This window comes from Bos javanicus, chromosome 6 (genome assembly GCF_032452875.1).
Source record: "Bos javanicus breed banteng chromosome 6, ARS-OSU_banteng_1.0, whole genome shotgun sequence".
In the NCBI taxonomy this organism is placed as follows: Eukaryota; Metazoa; Chordata; class Mammalia; order Artiodactyla; family Bovidae; genus Bos; species Bos javanicus.
This window is the reverse complement of record NC_083873.1, coordinates 16,705,330-16,718,044: the sequence shown is the minus strand read 5'-3', so window position 1 is coordinate 16,718,044 and position 12,715 is coordinate 16,705,330. Positions and strand designations below refer to the sequence as shown.

The following is a 12,715-nucleotide window of genomic DNA, read 5'->3' as shown; positions in this document are numbered from 1 at the left end:
AGGACTCATTTAAAACCAGCTGTTGGCTGATGATATTGAGACCAATAACCACTAAACCTTTTATTTATCAGGCCTTTGTGTTATTTGGCAAGGGGATGGTAGCCAACTGATTAGAAGATTAATATGTAGCCAAAAGATAACTTCATCATGTCTGTTCATTTTACTGCCTAAGTTTGACTAACAAATGTACCACAATTTCAGAACAACATAATACCCTAATTTAAAAAGACAGTATGAAACATTAAAATAGCTTCGCTTATTTTTAAGGCTGTTTTTAAGTCACTAAGACAGAGAAATGAAATTTGAGTCATTAACATCAAAGCCCAGGGCTGTGGTTCATGATGAGGGCAGAAGTCTGCATGAACTGGGCAAAAGTCCTTTTTGGTAATGAAGGAGAGAGAGGTCAGGAGTAACAGTGGGTGCAGACAACAATGTGGAAATACTGAAAAGTCTCGAGTCTTTTACACTTGACATTCAGGTTCAGCTTCTGATCTAGAAATATAACTCAATCTCTTTTGCAAAGAGAAGCTTTGCAACAAAATCCTCGTAGAACATGTAAGCACAGCATTATGAACTACAGAAAGCAGACTTCATTCATTTGGCTACCCTGAAAAAAAAAATCACTAACAGCAAATTCACCAGGGTCTTGCTATTATACAATTTCCAAATTGGTGCCCCTGAGCTGAGAAGTGAAACTGTATCACAACAAGCTAATTAGATATTCTGACACACTTTGGATGGAAGTCAGCATTGCCCTGCCTCTCTAAGCTCCATGACAAGAGGTCTCAGGGTTTACTAAGTGGCACTCAGCCATTCCTTTGTTTCCCAGAGGGTTGACAGTGCATGAATTGTAAAGACTGTGACTGTCATGATTGCAAAGAAAAAAGACGCACTTATTTTCATGTGTGCTCCCCAACTTTTTCAAGCTGATTCATAGAGGAATGGATCCTAAAGTTGAAAAAGGTCCTACAAGTGATCTGGAGGCAGCCTAACATTATGGAAAGAGGGCAGAACTTGATTTTCATGTTTGAGTTCCAGCATTGTCTTTTGGGAGGTGTGTGTGAAAGAACTAGAATCAGTCACTTAACCTGTGTGAGCTCAGTCTACATCAGAAAAAAATATATATATCATATTAAAATCAGTGCTACTGGGACTGGGTTGCCATTTCCTTCTCCAGCGGATCTTTCCACCCAGAGATCGAACCTACATCTCCTGTATTGGCAGGTGATTCTCTGCCTCTGAGTCACCAGGGAAGACCCCAGAATTGCTGAAATACATGTCTTCATAGCTGCTGCTGCTGCTAAGTCACTTTAGTCGTGTCCGACTCTGTGAGACCCCACAGACGGCAGCCCACCAGGTTCTGCCGTCCCTGGGATTCTCCAGGCAAGAACACTGGAGTGGGTTGCCATTTCCTTCTCCAGTGCATGAAAGTGAAAAGTGAAAGCGAAGTCGCTCAGCAAGTGTCCGACTCTTCATGACCCCATGGACTGCAGCCTACCAGGCTCCTCCGTCCATGGGATTTTCCAGGCAAGAGTACTGGAGTGGGTTGCCATCGTAGAGTGGCTGGCATATTTTAAGAACTCAATAAATAAATAATCCAATCTTAGATATTTTGGTAACCCCAGCTTTTCCATATTGAGGTTGATGGCCATACCAACCACTTGATTGACCCGGAAGTAGCATGACCCACTAGGAGATGCACAAACCAGAGGCTGAGAGAGTTGGGTTTGAATCCCATTTCTATCACTTACAAATTGTGTGAACTGGACACGTTACTTTACCCTAGATTCTTCGTGTGAAACTTTAGGAGAATAATCAGCTATGACCTGTTGAGGGTTTATTATAGATTCTTCATACATTATTTTATTTAATCCTTCTCATAACCATGAAGACAGATAGTGGCAGAATTAGAACTGATTCCTATCCAGCCTGACCCCAGCCCATGTGGATATAATCAGCTCTCTCTATTGCATTCACTTTTCCTATTTTTCTTTGCTGATAACGTACTTTGCTGAACTGTAGTAAGGCTTAGAGATGATATGTATAATTTACCTAGAAAGATGTTCTGCAAGTTGTACAACTCTAAGTGATGAGCAATTATAACTGTTTCATGAGGTATTATTTCTCAGTCCAACTTTCGTTTGGCTTAGGAAACCCCCTACGACTCCCTTATGGTGGGTCTCCAATTTCTACTTGAACACAAAGTAAATGCTTAGCTTCAACAGTCTGTAATACAGATCCCTGAGGATGAAATGAAGAAAATTGTGCATGAGTATGGTAACTGACAACATAGAAAAGCACCCTCCTGACCATACAGCCTAAAGGCCTAACTGCTGAAGTGCAATGTCTGACTGCAAAAACAAAGATTAATAGCAAATCTGTAATGACATCTCCCCAAGAATCAAGGAGGGAAGTGCAGTTCCAATGTCAGGATGCATTCATCTGTGGAAATCTAACTCTCAGTTTCTTGTAGAAGAAAACCAAATGATATCTATGGCTGTTATATTATACCTAAAACTGTAGGTTTGAAATTGGTTCAGTGCATACTGACAGAAAGCTCACGCCAAAAAGGTTAGACATTTCTTCTGCATTAAATCATATGCCATCAACAGCATTCAAAGACAGTCATCTTTCCTACCATTTACTTTTAACTTCTTGCAATCTGACTTTCACTCTCACCACTGAACAAAATGCACCTCCTTACTACCCCAGGACTCCAGAACACCAAGTCCAAAAGTTTTTTTTTTTTTTTAATTGAAGGGTAATTGCTTTACAGAATTTTGTTGTTTTCTGCTAAATATCAACATGAATCAGCCATAGGTATACATATGTCCCGTCCCTCTGAATCTCCATCCCACTTCCCTCCCCATCCTACCCCTCTAGCTCCTGATTGGTGTGTGTGTGTGTGTGTGTGTTTTAAATAGCTCTCATCCCTGTGGCTTTTTTTTTTTTTTATTACAAACAGTCTGATGGCCACTTTTTAAAAAGTAATTTGGCCTTATTGTTCAAACATTGCAGTGTAGTGGTTTTCCCTTTGAATGCTCAGTTTCCTGAGTCTCCTTTTCATCCTGCTCGCTCAATGTGGATATTTCTAAAATGCTTCTATCTTCCTTCTGTCATCCTTCATTTTTCTCCTCCTATGGTTTCAACTGTTACTCTGTGACCGTTTTGCTATGTTACCGTTCTTTCCAGTTGCGACACCACTTCAGACTTTTAGTCTCGTATTTCCAACTGTTTGCTACACTATTCCAATGGAGTAATTCATCAAGATCCCAAATTCAACATAACTAAGATTCAGCTTATCATTTATTTCCTGACTCTCTTCTGGCCAACTTTATCAAGGAATCAAGCTGGAAACCTCAGCTCTATCTTTATCTTCATCACCCTCAGCTCCAACATCCAGTTAGCTACAAGACTGCTATTAAATTTTCATCTTGATATTTTTAATTTTAATCCCTGATTACTTCTTTTCTTCTTTTTTAGAAAATTTAACATGGTCACAACTTTACCCATGATCACCGATTTTGGATGTAAATCCAGTGTGAGTCAAAATTTTCTCTCACTTTCTGCTTTAAGACTTTACTTTTGTCAAATTCTCCTCTACTAGTAATAATCCTGGTTTTCCCTTTCTGTCTGCCCAGGTTTTTGCTTGGTGCTTGTGGCAGACAAGATTGATGAGATGATGCAACTTTCCTTTCGAATTCTACTGCAAACATAGAGCTTTCTCCAATATTCTGGTCACTCCTTTGGAATTTCTGCCTTGGCTCACCAACTTAGCCACACTCCACTGCTCATTATGGTACTGAGTTCTGCTCAGTGTGGCCCTGTACTTCTAATCACACCTGATGAGCCAGTCCATGCCCTCTACTCAATTCTCCATTGAGGACTGGACATTATCCCTATAGCCCAGACTTTTGTGACCTTGACTGACATCATTTCCTGGTCTACTTGGTCTCCTTCCTTTCAGTCTTTTCCAATTCCTTTCCATACTTAATACTATTACCATATAGATTTTCATAAGGAACATTTGGTAATTATACTGAATAGTCTAGTGGTAATATACAATAAATGTTATACTCAAAAATCTTCAGTGGTTCCTTATTGCCCACCACACAAGACATTAAAAATGTTCTGCTACTCTGCTCTGCTAAGTCACTTCAGTCGTGTCCAACTCTGTGCGACCCCATAGACGGCGGCCCACCAGGCTCCCCCATCCCTGGCATTCTCCAGGCAAGAACACTGGAGTGGGTTGCCATTTCCTTCTCCAATGCATGAAAGTGAAAAGTGAAAGTGAAGTCGTTCAGTCCTGTCTGACTCTTAGCGACCCCATGGATTGCAGCCCACCAGGCTCCTCCGTCCATGGGACTCTCCAGGCAGGAGTACTGGAGTGGGCTATAATGTAACTTTAATAAAGGTTTTACAAACTTATATGGGTACAATTTTTCTATATTTAACTTATTTCCTTGGCAAATGGAATTTTTTCCTTAAATGAATACTGTCATTTCCTGCTTGTGCAATATTATTTGAACTATTTCTTCTTCCTGGAATGTTTATGTCTTGCTCTTCATTTAATCTTTTAATGATTACCCATTTATCAAGTCCTAGTTCAAATGCCATATTTTCTATAGTCTCCAGTGATTATTTAAAATGGAAGATGCAAACCAATACAATATTGTAAAGTTAAAAAATAAAATAAAAAATAAATAAAATAACACAAATAAAAAAAAATGGAAGATGCTTCACTGATCTAGCATGGCTTAGTATAGCTATTCAAGACATATAATCTACAACCACATAGTTTTCTTATTCAGGCACCCATGAGATCACCAGCTCCTTGAAGGCAGTAATGATGAAATTATATTTTCTTTTAACATTAAACAAATATTCATTTAGTTCTTATTGTCCTATGTGATGGAGGTATGAACAAGCCCTTATTCTCATGGAGTTTTTGTTTTAAAGAAGGGCAAGGACTGATGCTAAAGCTGAAGCTTCAATACTTTGGCCACTTGATGTGAAGAGCCAACTCCTTGGAAAAGACCCTGATGCTGGGAAAGACTGATGGCATGAGGAAAAAGAGATGACAGAGGATGAGGTGAGGATGGCATCATTGACTCAATGGACATGAGTTTGAGAAAACTCTGGGAGTGAAGGACAGGGAAACCTGACGTGTTACAGTCCATAGGGTCACGATGAGTCAGACAGAACTAAATGATTGAACAACAACGTTTTGCAGATGCCCTTCCTTAAAAAGAAGCAAGTAAATAAATAAACACAATAGGATAATCTCAGATTTACAATGAAGCTAAGAAGTTCTCCCCAAGGAGATATTTGAGAGGAAATCTCAATGATAAGAAAAACCCAATCACAAGAAGACCAGTAAAGAACAAATGGAAAGTCATCACGTTGAGAGTGTGCTGTGTTTAAAGAACACGTGGATGGGACATAGTGGGCGGAGATCAAGACAAGTCCGAGATGAGGTTATAGAGTAGGCAAGGGCAAGAGCAAAAAGGAGCCAAAGCAAAAATAACACCCAGTTGTGGATGTGACTGGTGATGGAAGTAAAATCCAATGCTATAAAGAGCAATACTGCATAGGAACCTGGAATGTTAGGTCCATGAATCAAGGCAATTTGGAAGTGGTCGGTCAAACAGGAGATGGCAAGAGCGAACATCGACATTTTAGGAATCAGCGAGCTAAAATGGACTGCAATGGGTGAATTTAACTCAGATGACTATTATATCTACTCCTGTGGGCAAGAATCTCAGGAGAAATGGAGTAGCCATCATAATCAACAAAAGAGTCCAAAATGCAGCAATCTCAAAAATGACAGAATGATCTCTGTTCGCTTCTGAGACAAATCATTCAATATCACAGTAATCAAAGTCTATGCCATGACCAGTAATGCTGAAGAAGCTGAAATTGAATGGTGCTATGAAGACCTACAAGACCTTCTAGAACTAAAAACCAAAAAGATGTCCTTTTCATTATAGGGGACTGGAATGCAAAAGTAGGAAGTCAAGAAATATCTGGAGTAACAGGCAAATTTGGCCTTGGCGCACAGAATGAAGCAGGGCAAAGGTTAATAGAGTTTTGCCAAGAGAATGCACTGGTCATAGCAAACGCCCTCTTCCAACAACACAAGAGAAGACTCTACACATGGACATCACTAGATGGTCAATACCAAAATCAGATTGATTATATTCTTTACAGTCAAAGATGGAGAAGCTCTATACAGTCAGCAAAAACAAGACTGGGAGCTGACTGTGGCTCAGATCATGAACTCCTTATTGACAAATTCAGACTTAAATTGAAGAAAGCAGGGAAAATCACTAGATCATTCAGATATGACCTAAATCAAATCCCTTATGATTATACAGTAGAAGTGAGAAATAGATTCAAGGGATTAGATCTGATAGACAGAGTGCCTGAAGAACTATGGACAGAGGTTCGTGACATTGTACAGGAGGCAGGGATCAAGACCACCCCCAAGGAAAAGAAATGCAAAAAGGCAAAATGGTTGTCTGAGGAGGCCTTACAAATAGCTGTGAATAGAAGAGAAACAAAAAGCAAAAGAGAAAAAGAAAGATGTACCCATTTGAATGCAGAGTTCCAAAGAATAGCAAGGAGAGATAAGAAAGCCTTCCTCAGTGATCAATGCAAAGAAATAGAGGAAAACAATAGAATGGGAAAGTCTAGAGATCTCTTCAAGAAAATTAGAGATACCAAGGGAACTTTTCATCCAAAGATGGGCACAATAAAGGACAGAAATGGTATGGATCTAACAGAAGCAGAAGATATTAAGAAGAGGTGGCAAGAATACACAGAAGAACTATACAAAAAAAGAACTTCACAACCAGATAATCACAATGGTGTGATTACCAATCTAGAGCCAGACATCCTGGAATGTGAAGTCAAGTGGGCCTTAGGATGCATCACTATGAACAGAGCTAGTGGAGGTGATGGAATTCCAGCTTAGCTATTTCAAATCCTAAAAGATGATGCTGTGAAAGTGCTGCACTCAATATGCCAGCAAATTTGGAAAACACAGCAGTGGCCACAGGACTGGAAAAGGCCAGTTTTCACTCCAATCCGAAACAAAGGCAGTGCCAAAGAATGCTCAAACTACCACACAATTGCACTCATCTCACACGTTAGTAAAATAATGCTCAAAATTCTCCAAGCCCGCCTTCAACAGTACATGAACTGTGAACTTCCAGATGTTCAATGTTGTTTTAGAAAAGGCAGAGGAACCAGAGATCAAATTGCCAACATCCGTTGGATGACTGAAAAAGCAAGAGAGTTCCAGAAAAACATCTACTTCTGCTTTACTGACTATGCCAAAGGCTTTGACTGTGTGGATCACAACAAACTGTGGAAAATTCTGAAAGAGGTGGGAATACCAGACCATCTGACCTGCCTCCTGAGAAACTTGTGTGCAGGTCAAGAAGCAACAGTTTGAACTGGACATGGAACAACAAACTGGTTACAAATAGGAAAAGGAGTACATCAAGGCTGTATATTGCCATCCTGTTTATTTAACTTATATACAGAGTGAGTGAGTGAAGTCGCTCAGTTGTGTCCAACTCTTTGCAACCCCACAGACTGTAGCCTACCAGGCTCCTCTGTCCATGGGATTTTCCAGGCAAGAGTACTGGAGTGGGTTGCCATTTCCTTCTCCAGAGGATATTCCCGACCCAGGGATCGAACCCAGGTCTCCCACATTGTAGGCAGACGCTTTACCATCTGAGCCACCAGGGAACATCATGAGAAATCCTGGACTGGAAGAAGCACAAGCTGGAATCAAGATTGCTAGTAGAAATATCAGTAACCTCAGATATGCAGATGACACCACCCTTATGGCAGAAAGCGAAGAACTAAAAAGCCTCTTGATCAAAGTGAAAGAGGAGAGTGAAAAAGTTGGCTTAAAGCTCAACATTCAGAAAACTAAGATTATGGCATCCGGTCCCATCACTTCATGGCAAATAGATGGGGAAACAGTGGAAACAGTAACAGACTTTATTTTGGGGGGCTCCTAAATCACCTAGATAGTAACTGCTGCCATGAAATTAAAAGATGCTTACTCCTTGGAAGGAAAGTTATGGCCAACCTAGACAACATGTTATAAAGCAGAGATATTACTTTACCAACAAAGATCCATCTAGTCAAAGCTATGTTTTTTCCAGTAGTCATGTATGGATATGAGAGTTGGACTATAAAGAAAGCTGAGCACTGAAGAATTGATGCTTTTGAACTGTGGTGTCAGAGAAGACTCTTGAGAGTCCCTTGGACTGCAGTGAGATATAACCAGTCCATCCTAAAGGAAATCAGTCCTGAATATTCATTAGAAGGGCTGATGCTGATGCTGAAACTCCAATACTTTGGCCACCTGATGTGAAGAACTGATTCATTGGAAAAGACTCTGATGCCGGGAAAGACTAAGGTAGGAGGAAAAGGGGAAGACAGAAGATGAGATGCTTGGATGGCATCACCAACCTAATGGACATGAGTTTGAGTAAACTGCCAGGAGTTGGTGATGGATAAGGAGGCCTGGTGTGCTGCAGTCCATGGGGTCGCAAAGAGTTGGACATGACTGAGCGACTGAACTGAAGTGAACTGAAGGGCAAGATCTTGAAGGTCCATGGAGGCCAAGCAAAGTGGTTTGGATTTCATTCTAAGGTTTAAAACAAGGAGTAACACAATTTAATTTAAAGCATAAAATGGTTTCTGGGTGCTGTTTAGGAAATGCATTGTACAGGGTAAGAGCAGAAACAAAATCAATTGGAACAGCAGCAGTGACGAAGAACTGAGAATAGGCTGAATCTGCTGGTATTAGAAGAGAACAAGAGAAGTGGATACATTTGTAGTCTCTATAGTGTTAAGTATGGTACCTTGAGCATAGTAGACACTCAATATATATTGATAAATACATGTCCAAGTATTTCAAGATAGCTCTACTTTCTTAATCTTTATTTTATCTTCGAATTTTTCCTTCTTTGATTCACATATTATGACCTATTATATTCCTGTCTGGCATTTGGGGAGCAAAAAAAAAAAAAAAAGAGAGAGAACTTCACTTTCAAGAAAATAGCATACATCCCAGTGGAAAGTTAGATAACAAAGAATTAAAATAATGGAAGATCATATAGTTATGGAAAGAAATAAATTACTTGGAATGACGTTTGTTCAAAATTCAAAATTCTATGATAGGATGAAAATGGAAAGGATATTTAAATACAAAGATCTACATTTTTAAAAAGAGAGCCTCTGTCAGCATCAGCTGGAATAGTGTGCTCATAAAGAATATGGGAAATGTTGGTTTTCATTAAAATTAAAGACATTTCCAGTTCTAACTAACTTTTGATTTTCCTGGAAATATAAAATCTTCATTTTGCCATACTGATATGTGAATTTTCTAATAAGTAGCTGACACTACTTATATTATAAATGTAAGATTGCTGGATGTGTCCTGCCTTGTTTCTAAATTAGGAATCTGAGAAAAGCCAGGCAATTCCATAAGTTTTCACGTGCATATTCATATATACTTCCCAGGACATTTACATTTTTATCCATAAAGATTCATCTTGCATTATGAATTCAATCAAAATTGTTTCAACCCAAAGCAAAATCCAGATGAAAATGGGATCAATTTTTGCCACTTTCCAGCTAAAATGCTAAGTGGCCCCTGAATTGTGTGAAACTTGGCCCCAGGCAGTGTGAAAATTGGCTGAAATCTGTATGAAAGGCAGTCTGGGTTCGTCAAAGTAGTTCATGAACTTTGGCCACGCTTGCAAGGAACCTGGTCCAAGTCTTAGTTCGTAATGCAACATGAAACCAGGTGAATTTCACATGGTTTCGGGTTTCATCCTGAAAATTTGGCCTTGCTTTATAATCAATCATCACTTTTTGGAACGATGAAAGCCAACACACCTTTTTGAAAATGAGGGCTGTGTGCACACTGATGACAGCTAAGCTGTGAACCACCCTTTCATTTCCTTTGCCAAAAGAAGATTTAGAATAGAAACAGTTTCTCTCTTACCTGGAAAGGGCAAATCGAGTGATTTTGATATTGCATGTGGACAGAAATGATACTCAGTGCATGGGAACATGCCACAAGAAAAAACTGCCACATACAGGGAAGGTGGCTACATTCTAATCATTGAAGGTTATGAGAATTTTATTCCATTCACATCCATGCCACTCATGATGTTTAATCCTTGACCATTAAGATGAAGTTTCAACTGGACATCAGACAGAAAAACTGCCATGAGAAACAGAATGCTCTGAAGCATAGTCATTATTTCTACATGAAGAAATGGCAGAAGAATAGAAAGGAAAGTAAATCATACCATAATTTTCATCTAGTTTACTAAATAGGAGGAGTAAGACTACAAACTTCTCAAGTTTTCATTGACTGTATCTTTCATGATACTGCAGTGTAAGTAAATTCCATAATTAATTTCACAGAGTGAATTTCACAAAAAAACCTACACAGTTCTGTTTTCAACCTGAAAGTTTTAAAAGTGCTTTTCCACTGTAAAAAATGACTCTCTTCAACCAGATACTCGCGTTTGTGCATAGTGACACGAGAAAATTGAGAGGTATGTCTGCACAGAGCCACTACATCATTGGAACAGTATGTCTGAACATTTGGGTAATAAGGCACAGATGTGAGGCAGAGGACTTGGCACTACCAAGGTAACAACGAAGCATTCACCACTGTGTTTTGATGGGTTAAAAAGCCACATTTGAGAAGAATAAAAGAATGCCCCTCCTCCCTGGAATGCTAAATGATATTATACCTGTTATCTGTTTAAAATTCTATAAAGAATAAGAAATTCAAATAACTATTATTCAAACTTTTGAAGAAAATATATAAAATATATTAATATTTTCATCTATAATACAACATATTTATGCAATGGCACATAAAGTTTAACTGCAAAAAAAGCCAAACTCAATAGAAATCCACATGGCCTCTATGTTACAAAACCATGCATACTAATCTGAAGGACCCAATGGCCAATGGAAGGGTGGTTGTTGTTGACTTTTAGTTGATTCTGGCCCTTAATCAGAAGGGATCATTGTTGTAGAGTGTCCTATTTACAGGCATCAAGATAATGCAACAAGATATAAACATTAGTTATAATTAAGGCTATTTCAGTTATAAGTAGTATGGTATTTTTGTTAGCCATTACTAAACCACATGACACAACATAGTTATGGGTCCAGGGCTACTTTAATTCAATGAATTTGGAGCTAAAAACTAATTTTCTGCCCAGGCAAGGAAGAGAACAACTTACCCGAGGTCCCTGATCGCCTTGTTCTCCCTGTAGAGTAGGAAAATGAGAAGATAGATAGTTTTTAGAATAAAGTCTGTAGATGATGCTCATTAAAAAGATCTAAATATAACATAGTATAAGGCAGGCCAGTATGGATTTCCACTAACTTAATTTGTTTCTTCTATATACTTTCTTACCTTATCACCTTTTGGACCAGGAGGGCCCTGAAATAAGGAAAAAAGAAAGACAAAAAATTTTTTTAATATATTTTAAAATATAGCTTGAATAGATCAGCTAGGGTTAGTCACAGATTCATGCAAAGGACACAGATTTGTACCTGTCAATGAGGTTTCTCAAGGGATTTTAGGTTCTAAAACTATAATTATGATTAGAATGCAAAAATGGTATTATATATATAAACAGGAAAGCATACATGTCATAAGCATATAAAATGCTGAATAAATTTTCACAAGCTAAACATATCTAATGCACATAGAATGTAGCTAAAGAAACCCCAAATCTCCTGTTGCGATGTTTCCTTGTTACTCCTCACCACCAATAATAATCACTATTCTGACTTCTGATAGAATAGTTTACCTGTTTTTGTACTATATATAAAGGTATTTCTTAGCTGTCATCCATTCGGTGTTTTAGCCTCTTTTGCTTCAGTTCAGTTTAGTTCAGTCGCTCAGTCGTGTCCGACTCTTTGCGACCCCATGAATCGCAGCACGCCAGGCCTCCCTGTCCATCACCAACTCCGAGAGTTTACTCAGACTCACGTCCATCGAGTCAGTGATGCCATCCAACCATCTCATCCTCTGTCATCCCCTTCTCCTCCTGCCCCCAATCCCTCCCAGCATCAGAGTCTTTTCCAATGAGTCAACTCTTCGCATGAGGTGGCCAAAGTACTGGAGTTTCAGCTTTAGCATCATTCCTTCCAAAGAAATCCCAGGGCTGATCTCCTTCAGAATGGACTGGTTGGATCTCCTTGCAGTCCAAGGGACTCTCAAGAGCCTTCTCCAACACCACAGTTTAAAGGCATCAATTCTTCGGCGCTCAGCTTTCTTCATAGTCCAACTCTCACATCCATACATGACCACAGGAAAAACCATAGCCTTGACTAGATGGACCTTTTTTGGCAAAGTAATGTCTCTGCTTTTCAATATGGTATCTAGCTTGGTCATAACTTTTCTTTTGCTTAGCATGTGTGAAATTCATGCAAAATTTTGTGCGTAGTTATAGATCGTTCTCACTACCTTATAATATCACTCTGTGTGAATAAACCATTATTTATTTATTTGTCCTACTATTGACATCCATTTGTTTCCAGAAGTTTTTAGGTCTTGGTTATTACAAATATGCTGCTATAAACGTCCTAGTGAATGTCTTTTGCTAAAAACTGTATACATTTCTATTGGGTGTATATCTAGGAGTAG

General features: G+C 39.0%; 1 protein-coding gene across 1 annotated transcript in view; it reads right to left on the bottom strand.

The window, feature by feature from the left end:
* COL25A1 (collagen type XXV alpha 1 chain) overlaps positions 1-12,715 on the bottom strand; it is a 509,464-nt gene that overhangs the window by 165,779 nt on the left and 330,970 nt on the right. The window contains exons 6-7 of the mRNA XM_061419417.1: positions 11,477-11,503; positions 11,301-11,327 (exon numbers count right to left, since the gene is read on the bottom strand). Of these exons, the coding sequence (XP_061275401.1) occupies positions 11,301-11,327; positions 11,477-11,503 (54 nt within the window). The remainder of the gene's footprint in view (positions 1-11,300; positions 11,328-11,476; positions 11,504-12,715) is intronic.